The sequence below is a fragment of the Numenius arquata genome, chromosome 1 (genome assembly GCF_964106895.1).
Source record: "Numenius arquata chromosome 1, bNumArq3.hap1.1, whole genome shotgun sequence".
Taxonomy (NCBI): domain Eukaryota; kingdom Metazoa; phylum Chordata; class Aves; order Charadriiformes; family Scolopacidae; genus Numenius; species Numenius arquata.
In genome coordinates, this window is record NC_133576.1 from 80,909,159 (window position 1) to 80,931,264 (window position 22,106).

Genomic DNA, 22,106 nt, shown 5'->3' on the forward strand with positions numbered 1-22,106 from the left:
AGAATAAAGATGACTGAATTCTAAAAAAGTAACACCACAGTAGTATAAACATGAATCATGTCATAGGATACACAACTGTATTCCTTCTGAGACAATATTTCTTCCATGTGCCTGCTGAATTAGCTGATGCATCCACAGTCAACTGTTTTCCAGTTTGATGCTACAGACTTTCCAGTTTCACCTGTATCTGTGCTAAAATTAAGTATATAACAGCAAGACTTTTTTAACCCTTTATGCTAGCATACAAATATCACTATAGTTTCAGTTCAAGCTACATTAGCCAACAATTGCCATGAGAAAATCAGCTACAGCTATTTAAAAGGAAAATCCTAACTGATCTTAGACCATGACCTAAAGTCCACTTCCTGAGATGATTTATATATAAATTTGCAAATAAGTCAGCATTAGACTTCAGTCATTGCTTCTAAAACATCACAATTGCTGGGGGAGGCCATTCTGTTGTTTCTGGTTTTAAAGTTGCAGTTTTTTAAAAAGCTTCTCCCCAATCAGTGAGGGCACACATCCCGCTATTTTCATACAGGGTATTTTGCAGAGATCACGTAAGTTTATATCCTCTAGACAACATTGTGCAAAATATTGTGTTGTACGCTCAATTGCTGTGGCAATTTAATTATTCATAGCTATTATTCCAAAATACATTTGTGGGAATATGTTTCCCATAAAAAAGTCAATGTTGTGTAATGAAATGGAATCTTATGCACAAGATGGAGTTATTTCAGGTTACGTAAATAGCAAGGGAAAAGGGGACTATTAGAAATTGCTATGCATAACCTTGAAATAACAAACTTCAACACCAGACTTCTGAAACCATTCAGGAACATTGATGCAGAAGAATTTTATTTGAACTGATAGTTCAAACAGACCAGCAGCTTGCTATGGGTTACTGAAAACAACACTGCTAAGAGAAAGTGGTATCAGTATTCCCTTAAAATAATTTTTCCAGCTACTTAATATATAATCACAGATGAACCACAAAACTGACATTTTTTTTAAATCTTGTTTAGATCACTAATCTACATTAAAGTGTAGCTTTCACAGGAACTATCCTGCACATGTGCATTTCAAGTAGGAAGTGCATGCCCAGGCAGTACATCTCAGTAAGACTTCAGCAAGACCTAGGCCAGAGCATCACGAGCAGGTCACGGAGGCAAGCACGTGTAGTGCAGGATACAGAAGTCAGGAACGTGGTATGGGCCTGGCTATGGTAATTCAAATGGTAGAAAGCAACAACGTAGTTCATTGAAGCAAACCAAACATTCTAAGATGCATAAGAAGTTAGCTCAGTACGAAAATCTGAATCAGTAGTTTACAGTTTTTTTTAAAAGACATCCTCTATTGAGACTAATACTTGCCTAAGAAAGAAACCTGCCTTCCTAGAAATATTCTTCTAATATTTCAGGATTTCCTTCCTGAAAGTCCTCTTTGATCTTACTTGGCAACATACATTTTTGAATGGCCTCTGCATTCTCAAGGCTTGTCTATATGAGAAGACTCTATTACTCTGGCTTATTTCAAACCAAGTGTAATTAGATTAACGAAATTCCACTTATGTGGATGAACACTTTCATTTATGAGACTAATTCTATGTAGCTAAACCATCAACAGCAAAATGTCATCTCCCCATTCTCTCAGCTAGGTATGTTTGGTCTCAGGAAATTCTGCAAGCACTACAAGCTATGACCACTGAAAGGAAAACAATGAGCTTCAGACCTACACACCTTCCCTTTTCAAAAGAGTTTACAGACAAAGAGGTGCACTCTTCTCTACAGACATCAAACTTATTTCATGGGATAAATAACGTTTAAGTGCTTATCACATTTAACTAAACTATCACAAGACCATAAGATGGACTGAAGACTTCTTTCTCTATTCCATCTGTAAACGCTAGTATTATTTATAAAACTTGGCAAGCCCCTAGATACCAGAAGATCCCAGAATGATACTGTCACTGCCATTACAGAAACATTCATCATTAGAGGTTAAGGAGAAGAAAGGCAACTCTCCACAATTCAGCGCTTTAATCTGTTTTCTTATTCAAATTTCCCTCTAACTGTTCCACAGCAATGAAATTGATGCAGTAGTGTACTGGATTTGATTCTATATATGTATCTGTGAAAAGATACACAGCTATAGTCAGAGAAAGGTAGTGAGCAAGGCTATTATCCATTGAAAAAATGACTTTAAGGAAACTTTCAAATTAATGAGAAAGCTGCCCTTTGTTTATCCTCTAAAAAAATTACGCAATATTAAAAACTTTGGAAGGATGTAGGATATGCACTTTGGTCAGTGTACTCTGTGCACAGTTTGATAAGCCTTGGTGAGTTTACTTTTAACCAGAACTACAAATTGCATACATAAACAAGCACAATGCCCTCAACACAGTCACCTCTTAAAAGAGCTTAATTAACAGTTAACTTAATTTTGTTTAAAGATTTAAATTTAGATTTTTGTCTGATGATTCAACATCTGGTACTTAAAGTGGGAAAGCCATGAGCTATTGCCATTTGAACTTTAAAGCATTCACAGCAAAACTAAACACAGGAAAAAGCTCCTTGAAAGAACGCATCCCTGGTCTCATTTTCCATTTAATAAATACCACGGACATCTGCATATACACACACAGTTGAATGTGCATATGGAATTTGTACCTACTTTAAGATACATATAATTTGTGCAACATTGCTTATTTTTACAGCAATACTCTTATTTAATTGAAATTTTCTTGAAGTCACCAGCCAGGTGTACACAAAACGAAATTCAACGTGTACTTCATCCTATTTTTGAAGGCCTCATGATTAAACAGCGACAGTGTCCTAACACTCAAAGGAAGTAATCCTTTTATGTTTGACTTCACAATAGTATTTTTCAGTCTTCCACTAGTACTGATCAGTATCTGCATAATGCACTTCTTGCTTCAAATTGGAGGAAAAGATGGCAGAGAGAAAAATGTAGAAGTTTTTTATCCCTTAGTTTGTTGTTACATATTGCTGTTCAATAGCTGCATTACATAAAGCAACAAAAAAAATGCTTCTTACAGACCAGAAAAAGTCAATAATCTGTTTTCATTCTAACCATGCTCAGGACAAAACTTGGACACAAGGGGGAAAAATAATCAGATTGTAACTGTATTACAAAAGTTTGTTTGTGAAAAAAGAAAGGTACATAAAAGCAATTTGTTTTTCCACATGGTTGTTTGGCACGTGCCTCCCCATTAGAGACTAAGGGCACATCTAAGGTTCTATCAGCTTCCTGAGCCATAACAGGAGGGCACTCTCTGCTTCAGTGGGGATCAGTTCAAAGGAAAAACATCACTGAATTCTGAACTTCATACATACCACAGCTTCAGTAGTCAGAGCGAAAGGCTTTTTAAGTCCAGACAGAAAGACATTAAATAAAAACCCATGCCCAAGGGCTGTTTTGGCATTTGTTTTGGGTTTTTATAGATGAAATCAAGTTCTTCAGAATAGCTCTTCGAGCAGAAAATTTTGGAATAGGCATATGATTCTGCTGTACGTGTCTAGTAAAACGAAGATACCTGCTTATTCTGTTGCAAGAACCCTATGACATTTTTGTCCAGTTATAAAAGAATTAGCTCTCTTCTTTAGGAAATTAGGCTGCTGTTTCCTGGCCTAACCTCAAACTGCTTTCATGCAAAACAGAGAAGCTGTTGAAGCATGGGCTGGATGAGCAGTCAGGTGGATTGAGACCTGCTGAATGACCGGGCCCAGAGGGCGGTGATCAGGAGCACACAGTTGGAGGCCAGTAACTAGCAGCATACCCCCATGGGTGAATACTGAATCCAATCCCGTTCAACATCTTCATTAGTGATCTGGATGATGGGGCAGAGTGCACCCTCAGTGAGTTTGTGGATGACACCAAACTGGGAGTGGTGGCTGATACAGATGATGTTTGTGCTGCCATCCAGAGGGACCTTAACAGATTACAGAAACAGGCTGTCAGGAACCTCATGAAGCTCAACAAGGAGCAGAATAAACTCATGCACCAGTACGTGCTGGGGGCCACTTCACTGGAAAGCAGTTTGGCAGGAAAGGAGCCAGGGATCCTGGTGGACACCAGCTTGAACGTAAAGCCAGTAATGTGCCTTTGCCACAAAGAGGGCTAATGGCATCCTGGGCTGCATTACACATACTACCAGCAGGTCGAGGGAGGTGATGTGTCTCCTCTACTCCGCACTGGTCAGGCCACACCTGGAGTACTGTGTCCAGTTCTGGGCTCCCCAGTACAGGAGAGACATGGACATACTGGAGAGAGTCTAGTGAAGGTCCACAAAGATAACGGACTGGAGCATCTCTCCTATGAGGAAAGGCTGAGAAAGCTAGGACTGTTCAGCCTAGAGAAGAAAAGGCATTTCGGGGGTGGAGGGGGATTCTCATGAATCTGTGTGAATATCTGTAAGGAGGGTATAAAGAGAAATCCAGGTTCTTTTCAATGGTGCACAGTGACAGGATAAGAGGCAATGGCCACAAACAGAAACACAGGAGGTTCCCTCTGGACATCAGGAAATATTTTTTCACAGTGGTGGTTGCAGTGGGTGCAGAGGTTGCCCAGAGAGGTTGTGTAGTCTCCCCCCTTGGAGATCTCAGAAAACCACTGTCAGGGTATAGTCCTGAAAAACTAGTTCTAGAAGGCCCTGCTGAAGCAGTGGGGTTAGACCAGATTACCTCCAGAGGTCCCTTCCAGCCTCAGCCATTCTGTGAAAACTAAAGTACTTTCAAACAACCAGAAATGCCCTCCCTGGATTTCTGGTAGTGTCATGCACATACGTGCAAGCTAACAAGTTCCCTCCCTCAACAAAACAAACAATTAAACAAACAAAAAAATCTTTCCACAGACTAGTCACCAGCATCAGAGCAAAAAACACACATAAAAAACCGGCACTTGTAAATTAACACTTCTAATCCTACAAGAGGGCCTGGACTTTTTGGTGAAAAATATGAAAATATCTACATGTACCTTTTTGACTCACTGGGCCACATAAGAAAGATATAAACATGTTTTCCATGCTGGAAAACATCTTAACCACATGTAAACTTATAACAGGACAGGGTAAATATTCATAATTTGTAAACTAGGAAACCCTCAGATTTGCCTTCTCAGAAAAATAGATTCATTAATGAAGCTTTTATGGACCAATGCTCTAAAATACACTGTTTTATTTATTTGTTGCTCATATGCTGATGCCTCATGAATACTAGGTAGAAGTATCAAGAAGGACAGTTTTTATTTTGGCCTGTGTGGGTATACTGCTCAGATCTGAACTGTGCTCTAAAAACAAAAGAAAAAAACAGAACACGCAACCCCTTGGATCTCTTTAATAGTTTTTTTTATGCAAATTAAATTATGATTAGAGTTTAACTCTCTTGTTAAGAGATTCACTTAGTGAAGATTTTATACGCTATTCATCAGGAAGCCACACATTCACATGGGATTTTAAATCATCTTTCTAAAAGTGATCTGCGTAATTTTCAGATGCAATATGAAAATAAAATTGCAGCAATGCACATTAAAATCCTTCTTTTAGAGCTTGGTCACATTCCTAGAGTTACTACAGCAAGACCAGAGTAAATTAGCCGGCTCAGTTACCAGCTCACTGTTAACAAAATAGCAGATTACAGCGATAAACCATGTTATTTGTGATTCTCATGCCTTATTTATAACACGGATCTCGACTAATTTGCATGTCACTCCAGAACACAGTATGTTGAAAACAAAAGAATGTAAATAGCCTTACAACTTAAGAACAAACCAAGAAAAAAAAAAACCAACCCAGTAGCCCTATAAAGGTAGCCTATTCAAATAGTTTTCTGTTGGTTTTTTTTTTTTTTCTCCAATAAAAACTGCTTCAGTCTCTGCCTGCTGGCAGAATACTGTACTACCTAATGTAAAAATATAAGAAAGGACAATATTAAAAATTGCTATGTTAAAGGTCACTCACTCCCTACCTGAAATACCTTATACATGCTCCAAAATTCTTTCTGCGAATTCTACTACCAGCTACATCACTGTATGACCTCTAGCCTGTAACAAGTTATATTCAATTTGAGTAAAATAATGAAGTGAAAGACTTTTCAATCAAGTCCATCCCTCTTAAAAAAACCTGCTTGCTACAGTACATTTTTTACAACTGTAATGAAGCCAGCTCTCAATTCAGTAGACTTGGTACACAGTTAGGTATTCAATTCTACATCAAAGTGCTAGGTTCACATTCAGTTCTCAATTTGCAGACAGAATAGAATAGGCAGAAACATTTGCCACAGAAAATCTTGACCACAAACACTGAAGATTCCCAAGTATTTCATAAAAAGGAAAATTACAGACCACTAATGACCACATGCATTTTTACAGCACTTATTGCAGAAGCATCCAGACACTCAGGTGCCTCTCTGCTGTTATTACAGTAGTGTTTTGTCATTCTACCAGTAGACATACTTAAGGTGCTGAAGTAAATAACTCCGGACTAAGAGGGTAGATGAAGGAGACAAATTCAAAACCAATACTGGTAGACAAATGCTTTAAGTCATATGCAAAAAGACTTAAGTATATCTTTTTCAAAAACTAACATTCAGTACCTTTTTAAATTTTCCTTGTCGCTTTGCTGCAGACTGCCCCTGGGAGTTAGAATAACATACCGTAAGAAAACATGCACACACCACACAGGATGGAGACACCTTCTCTGTACAATTATGGTTATACTTTCAACCTACAGATTTTTAAACTTTTAGAGAGTCATATCTATGATAAAACATGCTCTTAAAGCATGCTCTTTCAGGTTTTTAAAATTAATAAAACAATGCATTATTGCGTATACAGTCCGTTATTCCTGTAAGACAAGCAAGTGTTGTTAACCACTTCGCTTAAATTAATAAATTACAGAAATACAGCCTCAAAAGTGTAGATTATAGATTTTGACACTTTAGTGGCATTGTTCTATTTCATAATAAATATACAGAAATTAGATACATTTTCCCTCATATTGCATTCACTTGCTGACCTAGAGACAACTTCACTGCCTAGTCCTTTTTGCCTCCAGATACATACTGAGGTACGCTAAAGGCAGCAGAAAGTATTCAATGCTTATTTGGTACCATCCTTTTTCCAGTGAAATAAGACCATAACAGTAATGCCTTAGACTATGACATGAGACACGCCTCAGCTAGAATTTCTCTCTGGGTAAGCTCTGAAGTATTCTTCATCACATTATATTTACAGGCAATACCTACCTACCTACTTCCTACTTCCCATCCCAGAAATCACTGCATGTAACCGCTTAGTCTGGCTTTTAAAATAAGATAGAGAAGAATTACAACCAATAGTTCAAGGAATGGAAACTATACTACACTACTGTAATGGATTTACTATGGATTTCAAGAAAGTATACTTGCAATGTTGCAGGAATCACAAAGAAATATATACCTAAGTATTTTAGAGTTCTTAGTTACTGGGTTTTCCCTCATTGATACATAAATTTTCCTGACAGACATTAACCTGAAGCTACATGTAATCTGCCCCAAAAGCACTACCTACAACCAAATCAGATTGAATGAACTAAACTTTTCTACTCAACAAGGTCTAAAGGTATATGCTCACCTACTCACAGAAACTTATTTTCTATGAAAACATACTCTAGTTTTATACGTGTTGTTCAGCCACATCTAGTGATGTCTAGTGGACATAGATGAACCACCTCTAAATACTAACAATCACCACAATTGATTCAAATTTACTCTCAGCTTTGCTTTCCATTTAAAAATAGCAAAGGGAATCTTCTAAATACCCTAGCACCAGATACACACAAGAATGATCTGGTTACTATAATCACTGTTGCGCTACAGATTCATAAAAGTTAGAAACCATTTTTTACAGAATGCTGCATTATGAGCAAAAAAACCCAACAGCTTTTTTCTAGCATCACATACAGAGATCTTAAGACATTCTGTTGGAGCATGCAGTCATATTAGTGGTTGACAACATCCATGTGCAGCAGGTAAGAGTATCTGCTTAGGCATTTGAGTCAGCAAAATTCCTACTACTTTCTAACAGTAACACGTAAGTGTTAAGAAAGCACACATTTTTGCTGAAAATCGTATGCATGCAAGGAAGAGTATAGATGTTTATTAAAGAACCAACATGCACAACACATATATGCACATATTTTTCATTCAAAAATGATAATAAGCTATGCAGCTATACAAAATCACTTTTAAAGGCTCCACACCAACAAAAAAGCAGTTGCTTCTAGAAATACAAGGATTCAGAGCAAAAGAATTAGAATTCAAAATTTAGAAGATGTAATTGAAGTTGAAATTATAAGATGAAAATAGAAATAGAACTACTTAGAAGTTACTCTGAGCTTATAGTGAAACAACTGCTTCTAAAACGTCTTATATTAAAAGAGCACTAGGTTTAGTAAAATATTAAAAACATTGAAAGACAGCACTTCCTGGCATGCCATTTATTCGCTTCAAAAGTTTCAGAAAGAGAAGCCGTCATTCATTTCAAATACTCACAGCTTTCTTTCCAAGTTCTGTTTTAGACAGTGTAAGAGCTCCTGCAAGATAACATCCTGGTCCTGCTCCTTTAGGTATTCTATTCAAAGAAAGTAAGTTCAGTGTTAAAACCAAGTTCATTAATATTCCATGGGGACTACAATAAAGAATCCAAACAGTGAAAAAGCAACACAAGAGGAATTACCAAGCCACTATCAAAGTATCATTTTCGTTAGGTGCAGAGACAGCTTGGTTAGATGTATATGAAAAAAACAGGATTTCAATAACTTACTTGTCATCAGGCAGAGATGTAACAAAGAATGGCTGACTGTGCTTTGGTGGTAATGTCAAACTGTTGGATTTCTTCTTCCCTAAGAGAGCAAGGCTATGGTTTTCATAAATATCTAAGCTCAAGGTACTAGATAACCTGTGAGAAACAATAAATGGAAGGTCTTTGATGCGATCCAGCTCACTGTTCTGTTCGTGACGAATTTGTAACCGAATAGTGTAATCTCCTTTTTCCAGTTTCACAGAATACTGAAAGAAAGAAGCTCTCATAAATGACAGGATTAAGTACTTAACCATTCACAAAGAAACCCAGAAATAAAGACTGTCATGTTGTTCTTGATCCATATAGCTCTAGCCATTTAAAATATGCTAGATTGCTTAGTTTTGGAATCTCCTGAAAACAGAGTGCTTTTAAAACTTGACAGCAGCCAAAACACATTTCGGATTGACAGAAGAAAGATTAAGTTTTCAGACCATAAAATAGACCGACATCACTTGTTCCTATTCTATCGCTGTATTAACTGCTCAAATAATAATCAGAATTCTTGCTAAGCTTTCAGTTCAAAAACTCTAGCAGGTTTGCCTTGATACACTTTGACTTTACCATGTAACTCTGGGTGCTTTGGGGTTTAGATCACAGGACATCTACTGTCTCAAACATTGTACCAGCTTTCATACTGAGGGACCCAGTATTCCTGTGAGATTTAAGGCTGCAATTTTAAGAGCTGACAGACTCCTCCCCTGAGCTTTTATATTCAGTTAGGAATATGTAGATAACATCGTCTCCATTTAAAAAAAAAAAAAACACAACAAACCAAAAAACAAACAAACAAACAAAAAACCAAACTAAACAAAAAACAAACAAAAAAAACCAACCAAACAAAAAAAAACACAAAAAAACCCCAAACAAACAAAAACAAACAAACAAACAAAAAAAAATCCGCAATCCCTCCCCTACTCCAAACAAAAAACCCCAGACTCTCAAGTTGTTACTTTTGAAAACTTTTAGGGAGTTGGACTAGATGATCTTTATGGTCCCTTCCAACTCTAAAAATTCAGTGAAAACATTCTTTCATTTCTATCAACCTAAAAGGGCATCACGTGGGCATTTTGAGCAGTAGCATGCTAAGTTTCCTTTCTGCTGCTGCTTTAATATAAAAGGCAGCCCTAATAGAAAGGGTCAATAACTAGAACTACCCTGTTCCCAGAATCTCCCTCTCCTTGTTTAGGGAGTCACGTTTCTTGATGGTATTTCTTCCTGGATTAAAAAATTCTGAATTGCTTTAGAATTGTTCTGTGATACACAACACCAGACATTTATAGTGTGGTGGTCCACCAGGTGTAAATAACAGACTACACTTTAGTGATTTTCAGATTTTATAGCACCTTAAAAATGCAGGTTAAGGAATTTCTGAATTTAAATTTCTGAAATTCACCTATAAGATTCAAAAGACATGCTTTAAAGCTGATCATTTCTCCTTCCTTGGAAGAGAAACAAAAAATAATGTTCTGTTTCATGAAAACAAACCTGTTATTACTTTTTCCATACAAATATATCACACCACTCAATCTGTCTTCTTGTGAAGACATAAGAACATTATACCTATGCATCAGGAAATGTTAGGAGCAGGAAATGTTAGAAGCTAACAGCAAGCCTGGGAGGTGAAAAAGAATGAAAATGTTCACACTGTGCAGAAAACAGAAGGTAAAATAAATACATGACTCTGTACCTGGTGTGGATAGGCATCTCCTGAACCCATTTGTCTTTTATTCTGGTCAAAAATAATCCACAGTTGACTATCAAATTCAGATTCGTACAACAATTCACACAGAAGTGGACAGCTTGGAGTTACTTCTCCACTCTTAGGCTATTAAAAGAAAGGTCAAAACATTTAATCCACTATTGAATAATAATAAAAAAAAAAGTACAATCCTTACATATATTTTCCAAAGGATACCTAAACCAAAACCCATTTCAAGCAACAGCAGTTCCTGAAGAGAACTATATCAGAATTTTGACTCTATAGAGTCTAGATATGAACTAGACCTCGTTTCTGACAGAAAGCTAAAGTTAAAATCCAGTTTTAGAAAACATGCTGTACTTTTGAATGAATTTTTAAAAACCCAAACACCCATAACACTTACCTGATGGAAGTTGTAAGTCAAAATCATCTCATATAGTTGACGATTATTTGGTAAAATGTCTCTGGAGCCCAAAGGTTTTATTTTTGCACTCACTGGTCTGAAGTTAAACAACAGAAAACAACAGAAGGTACTCTTAAGAAACATGGATCCTCTACCAAAATTTGTCTTGCTTAAGCAGAAGCATATTCTGAAGCACAACTGAATTCAGCACATGCAATAACATCTCTTAAAATATTGTAACTATCCAGGCAGCATAAATTCCTCATTTAAAGTGAATGTCAGTTCAAAAATAAAGTTTAGTGACACTATAGACACTTGCAAAGAAAAGAAGCCACCAGAACTTAGCAAGCACATCTGAATGCTCAAAATTAAAAGGCCATTAAAAAACCCACACACATAAAAAATGGGAAACCCAACAGACTTCAGGATTAAAAAAAAAACACAAACCCAAACAAACCCTACAGATTACATCTCTAGTATCTACACTGCAATCAGCACTTTTATTCATAGATTGAAAGATTAATGGAGCAGCAATTAGAGGACAGAATAAGTAGTTGATAATTGTTTGTTATAGAAGGTTATGTCAGGAGAGAATCTGTAAGACGCCTTACAGAAATCAGAGTAGTAACACAAAACGTTAATATACACAACATAGTGTACGTTAACATAGAATCATAGAATGGTTTGGATTGGAAGGAACCTTAAAGATCATCTAGTTCCAACTCCCCCACCATGGGCAGGGGCACCTTCCACTAGACCGGGTTCTGTGTTACTACTCTGACATAGGTAGCGTATGTTAACTCAGAGACAGTTATGACAAGCTGTTGTTCGGAGCAGCACAAACACTTTAGACCTTAAGCATCAAAGACTATAAAGCTAAATAATAATGATATAGGAAAATCAGAGTTTCAGAAATAAATAGCAGAATAAGGGTGGCCTGGTATCTTTTACATTGCATTCATTCGTTCTGACACTCTTTAATTACCTGACCAAAATTTTTCTATAAGGTTCTGTCAGCTCTTTCATCGCCAAGGGCACAGACTAGTCACCCAGCAAAATATCTGTGCTGGGTCAGACCACAGGTCCATTTTACCCAGGTTTCCTAGTCTGGCAGAAACCAGACAGACTGCTGACAGAAGACTTAAGAACCAAGTAATACCACACGATACATCACCCTAATACTCACCCTGCCTCCAAGCATTTGAAACTCAAGAGACCAAATAAGAAGCCATTCAGTACTTTTTTCCCCTGTGTTATGACTTATTACTCCAGTCAAGAGACGCTATTCGTGCCTTAATTTAAATAAATATTTCTCATTAGTTTACTTGACTGCATTTTGTTTACTGTCAAATGAGTACCTCAAATATGACAAGGAGATAAGAGCATCTCCATTTTACAAACCAGGAATGAGGCAAAGATATATTAGGGGATTGTTTTATTTCCTCACATAAGGCATATCAAATTGGGCATTTCTGAATCTAACATTACGTGACATGTTCATTAAACAAACTCCTAGAAACCTCAATTCCAGCTACAAGCACCCAAAAGCTCAAAGTCAGAGCCCAAAGTCTCTACTGAGAGGCCCAAATAGTGGAAAACTTTGGATTACTGACCACTGTGAAATTGTCTAGCCCAATTCTTAAAAGTACTGCTTAAACTGTACGGCATTCCTTTTTCCTCCTGAAGTGACCAACTTTAGTAATTCCTGTGCTGGTTAGGAATTTTCTCACAAAGCTTTTCCTCCAAATCAGTATGTGTCAAACTGACAACAAGATAAACACAACTTTCCACAACAAAATTCTACACCAGATCGTACAAAAACAATTCCAATCAAGCAAGAGAGAGAAGACAGTCTTCCTGGGTCAAAATTGAGCAGGATCCGAAGCTTAAAAAAAACCCAGAACAACAAACAGAAGCACCAAGTAACTCTACAATTTGTTTCTTTAAAATGCCTTTTACATCTAAGTCTCTCCTTCAGAAGCAATTGAATATTTTTTTAAAATTTAGCTTAAGGAAAATAATTTGTATGGAAAAAGTCACCATAATTCTCAGATTTTGTCAAAGTTAAAAGGAATCAAAAGAGAAGATGCTAAGATATTTTATTAATTGATGCTTCCAAACCTACTTAATGTTTGACAAGAATACTGTTAACCTAAATTTCACTGTTAAATTATTACTATTTTAACTACATACAAATAGTACAAAATACATACAAATACATACAAACCACACATACTATTCTAACTACATACACTTTCCCAATAGTTTCCCAGAAACTCTACCTGAGCGTTTGAACCCAGCTTTTCAGATTTATGCATGGAGCAATATCTTCATACTTCAACAGGGACTGAACATCAAATCGTACGATACCTTCTGAAGCATGCTAAAGAAAGAGTATATAACAGTTATGCTTCTGTCATCTTATAACATCAGATGTGGGCCACCTGATATGTCCATCAAAAATGGAATGCAAGGTGTATTTATCTGTACTATAAGACATAATACCACATGAGCTAGAAAGTGTCACAAGCTTATCTCTATTTTACAGCAGCAGATCTACTGGGACTTGCATAACTTTAACAATTGCAGCTACGCTCTTATTTATATTTTTTCCCCCTAAATAAATTAAGTATTTTTTACAAAACTGTACAAGTCACACTTCGGGCAGGGCTGGGTTTTGTTTGTGCTTTTGTGACTATTTCCTTTAAATATGTAATTCAATAAATACAAGTATTTTTCATCTAGAATCTTAAAACAAGTATTTTATTGTGCTTCTGCTTATGATTACTATTAGAGAACAGTTTAACTTTGTGAAAAAGAAAAATACTACTTACACAGGCTAGCGATTGGCAAAATAACTTGAAAAAAAACCTTTTTTTCCTAGCAGTATCCCATGACAAAGCCATCAGTATACCAGCACTATTAAAATTTATTCCATAAAAGATACAGGTGCTCAAGAAAAAGGGCAAAACTGTTTGTATTCTCTCATTTTTAAGTCTCCATTATTCAGCTGATGTAACCCTACTGGGGTGGGGGGAGCTGCTGTGCACACCATCATCAGTTTTTTTTTTCTCCTGCTCTACTGGTTCAAGACCTGGTACCTCAGCACAATGCACCCACTTCCCAGTTTATTCAGCTCTTAGAGCCTGAATACATCCAAATTCACCTGTGGGATAGCTATAATTTGTTCTGACCCTTGGCTGAAAAAAAAAAAACAAAACAGGAAAAGGCAGGATAAATTAGCACGGTGCTGCTTCGCATAGGTATCATGGCATAGAGCCATCTCAGCTCTCAAAGACAGCCCACTCCTGAGGGAGGCAAAGTCAAGCCAAGTCAGGCTGCACAGGACAGCAAAGAACAGAGTAAGACAAAGTACTGTAAATATCATGGATACTAACGTTTTTAGCAACTTTTTCAATCCTTTAGTATCACAGAGCCTCAGGAATCATGACGCTGCCCATCCGCTCTGCCTTCAACTGCCCTAAACAATGAATCTCAAGGGATCGGCACATCTCAATAAAACACCGAACAGAAAATAGATTTTAACAACATTTTATTCTGAAAATGGTATTCAGAGTATTGTGTTTTAGCAACGGTAGTCTAGATACTCAAGTTCAAGACGTGTGGTCCCAGCAAAATTTATTCACATAAACACTTGCTGGTGTAAGTATAGTTAAAATTTCAGTCTTTTAGTATGTCCTAACATTGGTGTTGGGTTTGGGGTTTTTTGGTGGTTTTTTCCTTCCCATTTTTTTCCCCTCTACTGATTTATAATGAAAATGCATAGAAAAAATATTATAAAGAATAGTAACGGGCATTTCTGTGGGACTGAACTCCTATTTATCTTTTTTTAAGAAAAAACACAAACATCTCATGTATAAAGATACTTTTAGTCTTTCTAAATGCAATCAAGAATGAAGAAAAGCTTTTTTATTCTGAGAAACCACAGGACTTCAAAATAATTCAAAATAAAACACTCTGGAAAACTTACCATATTTAGCTGAGGAGTAGCACAAAGTACACCATGGAAAGAAATTGTGTAATTAATGCTAACATCACTAAGGCTTGCCCACCATCGAGCAACACAAAATTCAATGGTTTTTCCAGCCTGGGTAACAAAAGCACAAAGTTAGAGTCCAGCTCCCATCTTCCCCTTCTATTCACCCCAGCCTCACTCATCTCAAGCAAAAAGAAATGCAGTATAGCTTAAAAAAGACCCTGTTATGTCAAGTTTACTCCAAATGTATAGGTTTATACAGTACCAAGTAAGACATTACACTTGGTCCAGAAAACACAAGAGATTAACAAATAATCGAGAAATGCTACCAAAAAACTGAAAACCAGATGCACTCACTACTGTAAAGGTATGATTTTTTGGGTTTGGGATTCTTCTTCGGAATAAAAAAAATCCAGAATGAGTTTGTCATACTGCACTGATATATTACTTTCTCTTTTCCCCACACCACACTAAAGTAACTTACTAAGACAGGAAATGCTTCAGTCACTGATCCTTTTTCTGGTAAGGATAAAAATTTGTAGAACTCATGACTTCTATATGCTTTTTGTTTCACTAGTTGAACGGCATGAAGCACAAACTTGGCAGTCACATCAGCTGAACATGAACATACTGTTACTTCTAGATTAAAGAAAAAAAATTAAGTTTAGTTTCAAGAGTCAAGAATTTTAGAAGCAAAGCAGAGATTCACCAGAAAAACACTAGTTGCACAAGTGATTTGTATTTTAAGAAGTTGCGCAGTACTCCAAGTGGATCCATATGTGAATAAGGCTTATATGTCAGTTACTTAGAAAGACCCTTTCAGATTAAGGAAAACTGAGTTCAGAGGTCAGTTAAGAGAAACTCCTACTGAAGAGTTTACTAAGAGACTTATTTACTAAGAGACTCAATTAAATGGTGAAAATTAATCAGATAGTACAGGTGTATAATCTGTACAGGACAGAATGCTGCTGAATTCCAAATTAAGAATCTTATCACTAACTTCAGTCTAAATGAAAGATTCTTGAAAGGGTTATTATTTAGTAACCTCACACAGGAAGATGAGAAAAGAACAACTTTTTTCCTCCTTGCAGAATTACGAGCTACTTGCCCATTATGAAAATCACATTTTCTTCAGTTAAGACATCTGTCATCACTAATCCATGCATCTTAAAAACAATGAAAGCCTCAGACAGTAATACTTTTCCACAAACACAGGGTATTCCTCCAGTTATGGGCAATCACTTCAGATTGTATCGGCTCATTTCTAGAAGACTGAGAATCAGGATTCTACTATACCAGAAACCATGAGATAACAGGTGGTCATTTTCCTTACCAGCCCATGTAGCTCCCTGTGGAACATCAATGAAGTGCCTTCGGATTTGACCAGGTTTAAAATGAACATCTGTGTATGTCAGGTCATAGCTTGATGATTCATCTACTCTGTATGTCAAAAAGAAAACACAAACAGTAATCAAACAAGGTGTAAAGCCCCCTTTTTTTTTTTATTAGAAGTATTTTTAAATGCAAAGATATTCTCAAAAAAAGTGTACAAGGAGGATATTTAGTCCTCAGCACCAATTATTTTATTCTGTACTAGTACAGAATCTGACAGCAGAGTGTATCTAAAAGATTTAAAACATCAGCTCCACCACATTATGTCGACACCCTCCCCTCCCCCCCGAAGCTACTGTGCTTAAACACAAGTATCACAGAATCCCGGTTGTCAGTGGATCTGCTTTTCCTGGTTGAGTGACTTCCCACTAAAGTGAGCTATGGTATGTAAGAAGTAATATTCCTATGAGTGAGTTAGAGAAAAGTTATATACTTTTATTTCTCAGGCCAGATTGTCCACTGAATAGGTTTAATAAAGTAATCTTCCTTCCTTACAACTGTCACTGAAGTCATATGTTTAAACCAATGACAGGCACAATACTAACTCTCTAAATTCACTGCATTAAAGTCGTGATGGAAGCTTATTCCAAGGTTCACCTGCCAAATGGTGTCCCCTGCCTTTATGTACTCTTGTCCACCAGTTAAAAATGAAAAACCAAACTCCAGTTGACCTACACCTAAAAGCATACTGATTGATACTTCGGTCAACACACCAGCAGTCATCAGTATCCTGATGGAACAAGATGCCACTGTGGCTAAGCCCACCAGAACATGCTGCCTTCTTGCTGCCAGGACCAAAATTACAAAAAAGGCATTGCTGTATAAGTCTGCTGTGAGAACCTTTCAGATCTCTGCTCCCTTTTCAGTGTCAGTAGTAAGTTCAAGAACTCCCAGAGAAAGGTGGTGGTGAAAGAAATGACTACAAATAAAGTGGGTGCAGAAAATTTTTAACTAAACTTAAAGGCAGAAAAAGCTTGGATTTACTGACCTTGTTGGTATAACAACAGTTATTGGAACTCTGAACAGAGGGCCTGCAGTAGGCGTTGCTGTATCATATCCACACACCTAACAAAGTAAAATACAGCCAATTAAGATCTTTGATCAGAATGAAGTTATAGACAAATCATTACACTTAAACTAGCTGCAGAGTATTTTGAATCTTTGTAGTTATCACTGAGAAAAAAAGATCTTCATTTGACCACTGTCACCCTAGAAATAGTAAAACAGCAACACTCACCAACAAAAAAAATAAATTAGTTTTCCAGTCTTTCCCCAGAAGTTTTCAGGCTTGCAACCCACATTTGATAGCCCCTATATCAAAAGCTCAACCTTGTTTTAATCAGAGTTTGTCCCAAACAGCCTTATTATTTTATTTCAGCTATCTTTTTTGTTGTATTAAAAATATTTTAATCCTTGTTTTCCAGGATTACGTTTGAGAAAAATACAGTTTGATTTATCATGCCTTTCAAGGCCAAACCTGAAATACTATCTCTGTAAATTTATTCCATCATCAGTTTGCTAAAATGTTCTCAGTTGTACCATAGAAGCTTGCAACTTAACCATCTTAAGCAAGTCACTTCTAAAAAGCAAGCTGTAATCAGCTTCATTATGATCAACTACAATGAAATGGAAACATTTCAATGTTAATATAAGGTTTGGGATGAGGCTAGAGAGGGATGAAAAATATTTTTTGTTGGTGGGTTTCTTCTGCAGGAGTGAAAAAGGAAGGTTGGGAAAGAAAATGAGAAATTTAAAGGCTTTTGTATTAAATTTGTCCAAATTTGCTGACTTTGAGCGGCTATGTTCAACATGCTTCTGCTGTACACAGCCATTACCAGACATTTTTCTCCTTCACCTTCCAAAATGGGACAGGGTAGATATGAGGAAACAAGAGAATAGGTTGCATCACTATACCCACGCAACTCCTCAAAGCAAAGCAAAATCTTGGGTTCATATAAGACTGCATGGCAACACCGGAAAAGCTAGGCTGGTCCTTAAATCACCACAGAGAGAGAGAAATATCTAAGACCTCATAAAACCACAAATCTCTATCCTCTATAATAATATAGGACTGAATCAGACAGTCAAAGGTGAAAATATACCCAGAGACAAAAACCTTGATGTAGGATTATTTATTTAGTTTGTTTTCTACACGCTTTTATTTTTTAAATAGATACTCAAAGTCCCATTGGCATGTACTATACAACATCGTATAGCGTAACTATTGCTGAACCCTGGGTTCAGCCTCTATAGCAAAATGGAGTGTAGCAGTATTTTCTGGTCTGTACAGCACACAGCTTTTATTTCCTTAAAAATTACTTCTATAAAAAGTTGATAGAGACCACAAGAAAAGGATAGGTCTCACAATCTTGCTTAGAACACCAATACTTCAATACCTCTGTATAATGTAGCCCTTCTCTCAGGCCACGTGGATCCACACGAATATTTATGTGTCGACACTGGTTCATAAGCTCTAAATGACTAGGACACTGGACCCATGGTGCATTTGAAGTTAAAGCTAAATGAAGCTGAAGAGATATTCTTTCAGTGTTTTCTGTCAAGAAACAAATTTTAAAAAAAGTTCAACAACACAAACATACGCTTATATTCTACTATAATATGGTATTTGCCATTAAAATGTACACATCAATAAAACGCAATAGGAACCAGTTCCTTCAGGCCACTGGACATTAGATTCTCCATAAAGGACAGTGTTCTATATTATTTCTTTTAACTTGAGAAAACCAGAATAGCAGTACAGTAAAATAAAGGTTGTACTCAACTTTGAGACTTCCCCCCTTATCCCCAGAACAGTCAAATCTGACAAAGTCAAAGGTAGACTAGTCAGTAACACTTCAGTTACCCACAACATAGTCTGGAAGTGGGTATAAACTTTGTGTAGATACAAAGTCTTGCCTAATGCAGAGAAATACAATAAGAAAAAAAAAAAAAACCACAATTGCACTGGTTGTGAAGGTTACTCTAATTACCGAATTACACTACAGAGCAACCTAAGCGAGAGGTGAAGTCTATTAAAAAATTACTATGATAATCTACTCTGACTTTGCAAACAGTCAATTTAGCCAATTTTGCAAATTAGTTTCTATCTAAAAAAAGTGATGGTGTTAAAGCACAGCTTCCAGGAAAGCACCCAACCCTAGTTGAAATGTTAATGATTAAAAACAGCTTTCTCCTGCTCTAAAGATTAGTGACGCTTTGAATTTTTTTTTTCACATTTCCTAGTCCTAATTAACCTTAGTCCTAATTATCCTTAATTTTCAGACATTTCATTACATCTTTGTTAAGTAAAGAGCACTCTTATCAGATGTAATTCCCTCATAGGTGCATGAGAAGCAATAAAAGCTCAGAGAGCTTCAACAGACATAGACTGAGCAGATCAGCCTCCCTTAACCTCTTACTACAGTTTCTCAAGCTCAGTCTTGTTGAAGACACCAGACATAGCACAGAAATAACTGGACAGCTACTAAGGAAACACCATCATGCTACAAGCCAGTCATCCACTACAAATGTCTAACTATGTTTTCAGATTGCTTCCTGCAGAAGAGTCCATCGTACAATTCTTTTATTTCTCCCTGTCATACAGTAAATTTTAAAAGCACCAATTCCAATGTAACCTGTCAAGCAACTAGGTTACTCTGAGTCAGTAACCTGACCTAACTCATGTCCTTTCTTCCCCTAAATAAACTTACCCCTTTGTCACATGCCAACCTTCTTGGGAATCATTGGTTTTAGGAAAGGAATTACTATCAGTAACAAGCTCTCACACGCATCATTTTTTGAATATAATGTAATTCAGTGTCTCAGTGAGTTCCAATTTGTATTTAATAAAGCAAAGCAGGGCAGAACTGTTCACGAAGAAAAGATGTCAACCTTATTTTGATTTGTACAAGTTACTTTTACCCTGTTAGTAAGTAACTAAAACCTGTATCAATTCCTGTTTTGCCTTGAGATATATTTATGTTTACCCATTATAGTATACTGAACGTAAGTCTAGTTTGTTAAACTAAGATTTACCTAAGTTTCTACAACCTGAGAAAAAGTCCAAATCTAGAATTTATTTAAATAACTGAGAAACTAATTTCTGGGTAAGTTCCTTCATCTTTAGAACAGTAATCATTCTTTGTGAAGAGTAGTCTACAACAAACCCCCTGAAGTTTTACGATTTCATGAAACATTAGGGATATTTTATGTTCTTCCCTGGTCCCATAACTTTGCTTTAAATTTCTTCAGAACAAAGAAAAATACCTTTTTTCAGCAAGAGGAACCACAAAGCAATAAACATGGAAGTGCTGCAGTTTTAACTTCGAGGTTAGAATGGAAAAGTTGTTTAGCTGCATGCCTTCATTTACCATGACATCTAGAATTGCGCTTATTCCTTTTACGGTACAGATTCCTATCACTCTTCATTACCACAGCTTTTTTGTTAGAAAATTACGCTTTATTCCCAACCCCCTGCATACAAAAGCTCTTTCCTACCTGTATTCTCAGGAAAGACAGGTTCTATGCCAACCCCATGATCAGAAGGTGCAGCTATCTGGGCAGGATCTCTGAGGTAGATTCCGCGGTTGCTGCCGACAGTAACCGTAAAGCCTATGTTACTTGTGAATGACGAATTCTGAATGAGGTAGTCATAGGCTTTATCAACCTGTTAGAAAGAACACATTCTAAATTAACAAATTTCAACTTAATAGTAAGTTATGCGTGTTATCTTCAATATGAAGTGTTCAGCAAGCACAGCAACAAACAGTGAAGTAACTCACATGCTACTTGAGCCACAATGAATGTGCCTTACACACAATACTCAGTATAAAAAACAAGGTAACATTTTCAGTGTGCAACAGCCACACAGAGCACAGAAAGTCAAGAACACAAAAAAAGCCACCCCAAACAAAAAGCCTCCACAAATCTCTTTTGCTATAAATACATCAAAAGACGCATAACAGAAGTTTTCAGAGATGACTTCAAAGATGAAGAGGACTTCAAAGGCCCAGACCTACTATACCATTTTAGGTGCCTTTCTCATACACGGAGCAATGCTAGTCAAGCATTTAAACCTTTTATACAATACAAGATGTTGAGCAGTTCAAGAGACAAGTGATAAGGAATATGAGAACTGGGTCATGAAATCCAGCCCTGGATTTAAGTAAATGAGCTGTCACAACAAACACAGATGACAAGTTCACCTTTTTGTAAGATTTTTGGAGTCAGTAGAGTAATAGAAAGCGAGATAGAAGGATGTCTTTTTAAAACAATCTCTTCTACTTTACAGTGAGCTGCCTTTACCAACAGACATTAGGGCACTCTCCTTTGAGACCAATGGACATACAACACCCTTAATCTCCCAGATCAGTTTTAACACATGCCTTAATCACAGACTACTAAATGATAAGATATGACTGCTGCATTTTATCTTCCTGTGGCAATTTTTTTTATTTGATGTGGCTACCACCATTGCTGCCTTCTGTATCAAACTCAATGTTACACAGATGTGCTTAGTGGATGTTACTTACTAAGTACTATCATCTCCAGAACATGAGTTTAGGGCTAAGCATTTAATATCTGGCATCTTTAAGCATGAGAGCAAAATCTCAGTTCCTCTATTTGGCTAGATGGGAGTCACTGCACGCAAAAACCAGAAGCAGTTCTTGAAGAACCTAAGCTTATATATAGGGAGACTGTCACTCACTATGCCTTCACCATACAAAGGATCACATCACAGATTTCCAAGCTACTTC

The 22,106-nt window shown here is 36.7% G+C and overlaps 1 protein-coding gene across 2 annotated transcripts in view; it reads right to left on the minus strand.

Moving 5' to 3' along the window:
* Nucleotides 1-22,106, minus strand: part of TPP2 (tripeptidyl peptidase 2) — a 56,853-nt gene that overhangs the window by 14,922 nt on the left and 19,825 nt on the right. The window contains exons 13-24 of one of the 2 annotated variants that reach the window (XM_074159493.1): nucleotides 20,848-21,016; nucleotides 18,747-18,904; nucleotides 17,339-17,415; nucleotides 16,292-16,398; nucleotides 15,443-15,597; nucleotides 14,953-15,069; nucleotides 13,244-13,344; nucleotides 10,962-11,058; nucleotides 10,547-10,684; nucleotides 8,821-9,065; nucleotides 8,550-8,628; nucleotides 6,612-6,650 (exon numbers count right to left, since the gene is read on the minus strand). In XM_074159493.1, coding sequence (XP_074015594.1) covers nucleotides 6,612-6,650; nucleotides 8,550-8,628; nucleotides 8,821-9,065; nucleotides 10,547-10,684; nucleotides 10,962-11,058; nucleotides 13,244-13,344; nucleotides 14,953-15,069; nucleotides 15,443-15,597; nucleotides 16,292-16,398; nucleotides 17,339-17,415; nucleotides 18,747-18,904; nucleotides 20,848-21,016 — 1,482 coding nt within the window. The remainder of the gene's footprint in view (nucleotides 1-6,611; nucleotides 6,651-8,549; nucleotides 8,629-8,820; nucleotides 9,066-10,546; nucleotides 10,685-10,961; nucleotides 11,059-13,243; nucleotides 13,345-14,952; nucleotides 15,070-15,442; nucleotides 15,598-16,291; nucleotides 16,399-17,338; nucleotides 17,416-18,746; nucleotides 18,905-20,847; nucleotides 21,017-22,106) is intronic. The other variant, XM_074159502.1, reaches the window with a different exon arrangement.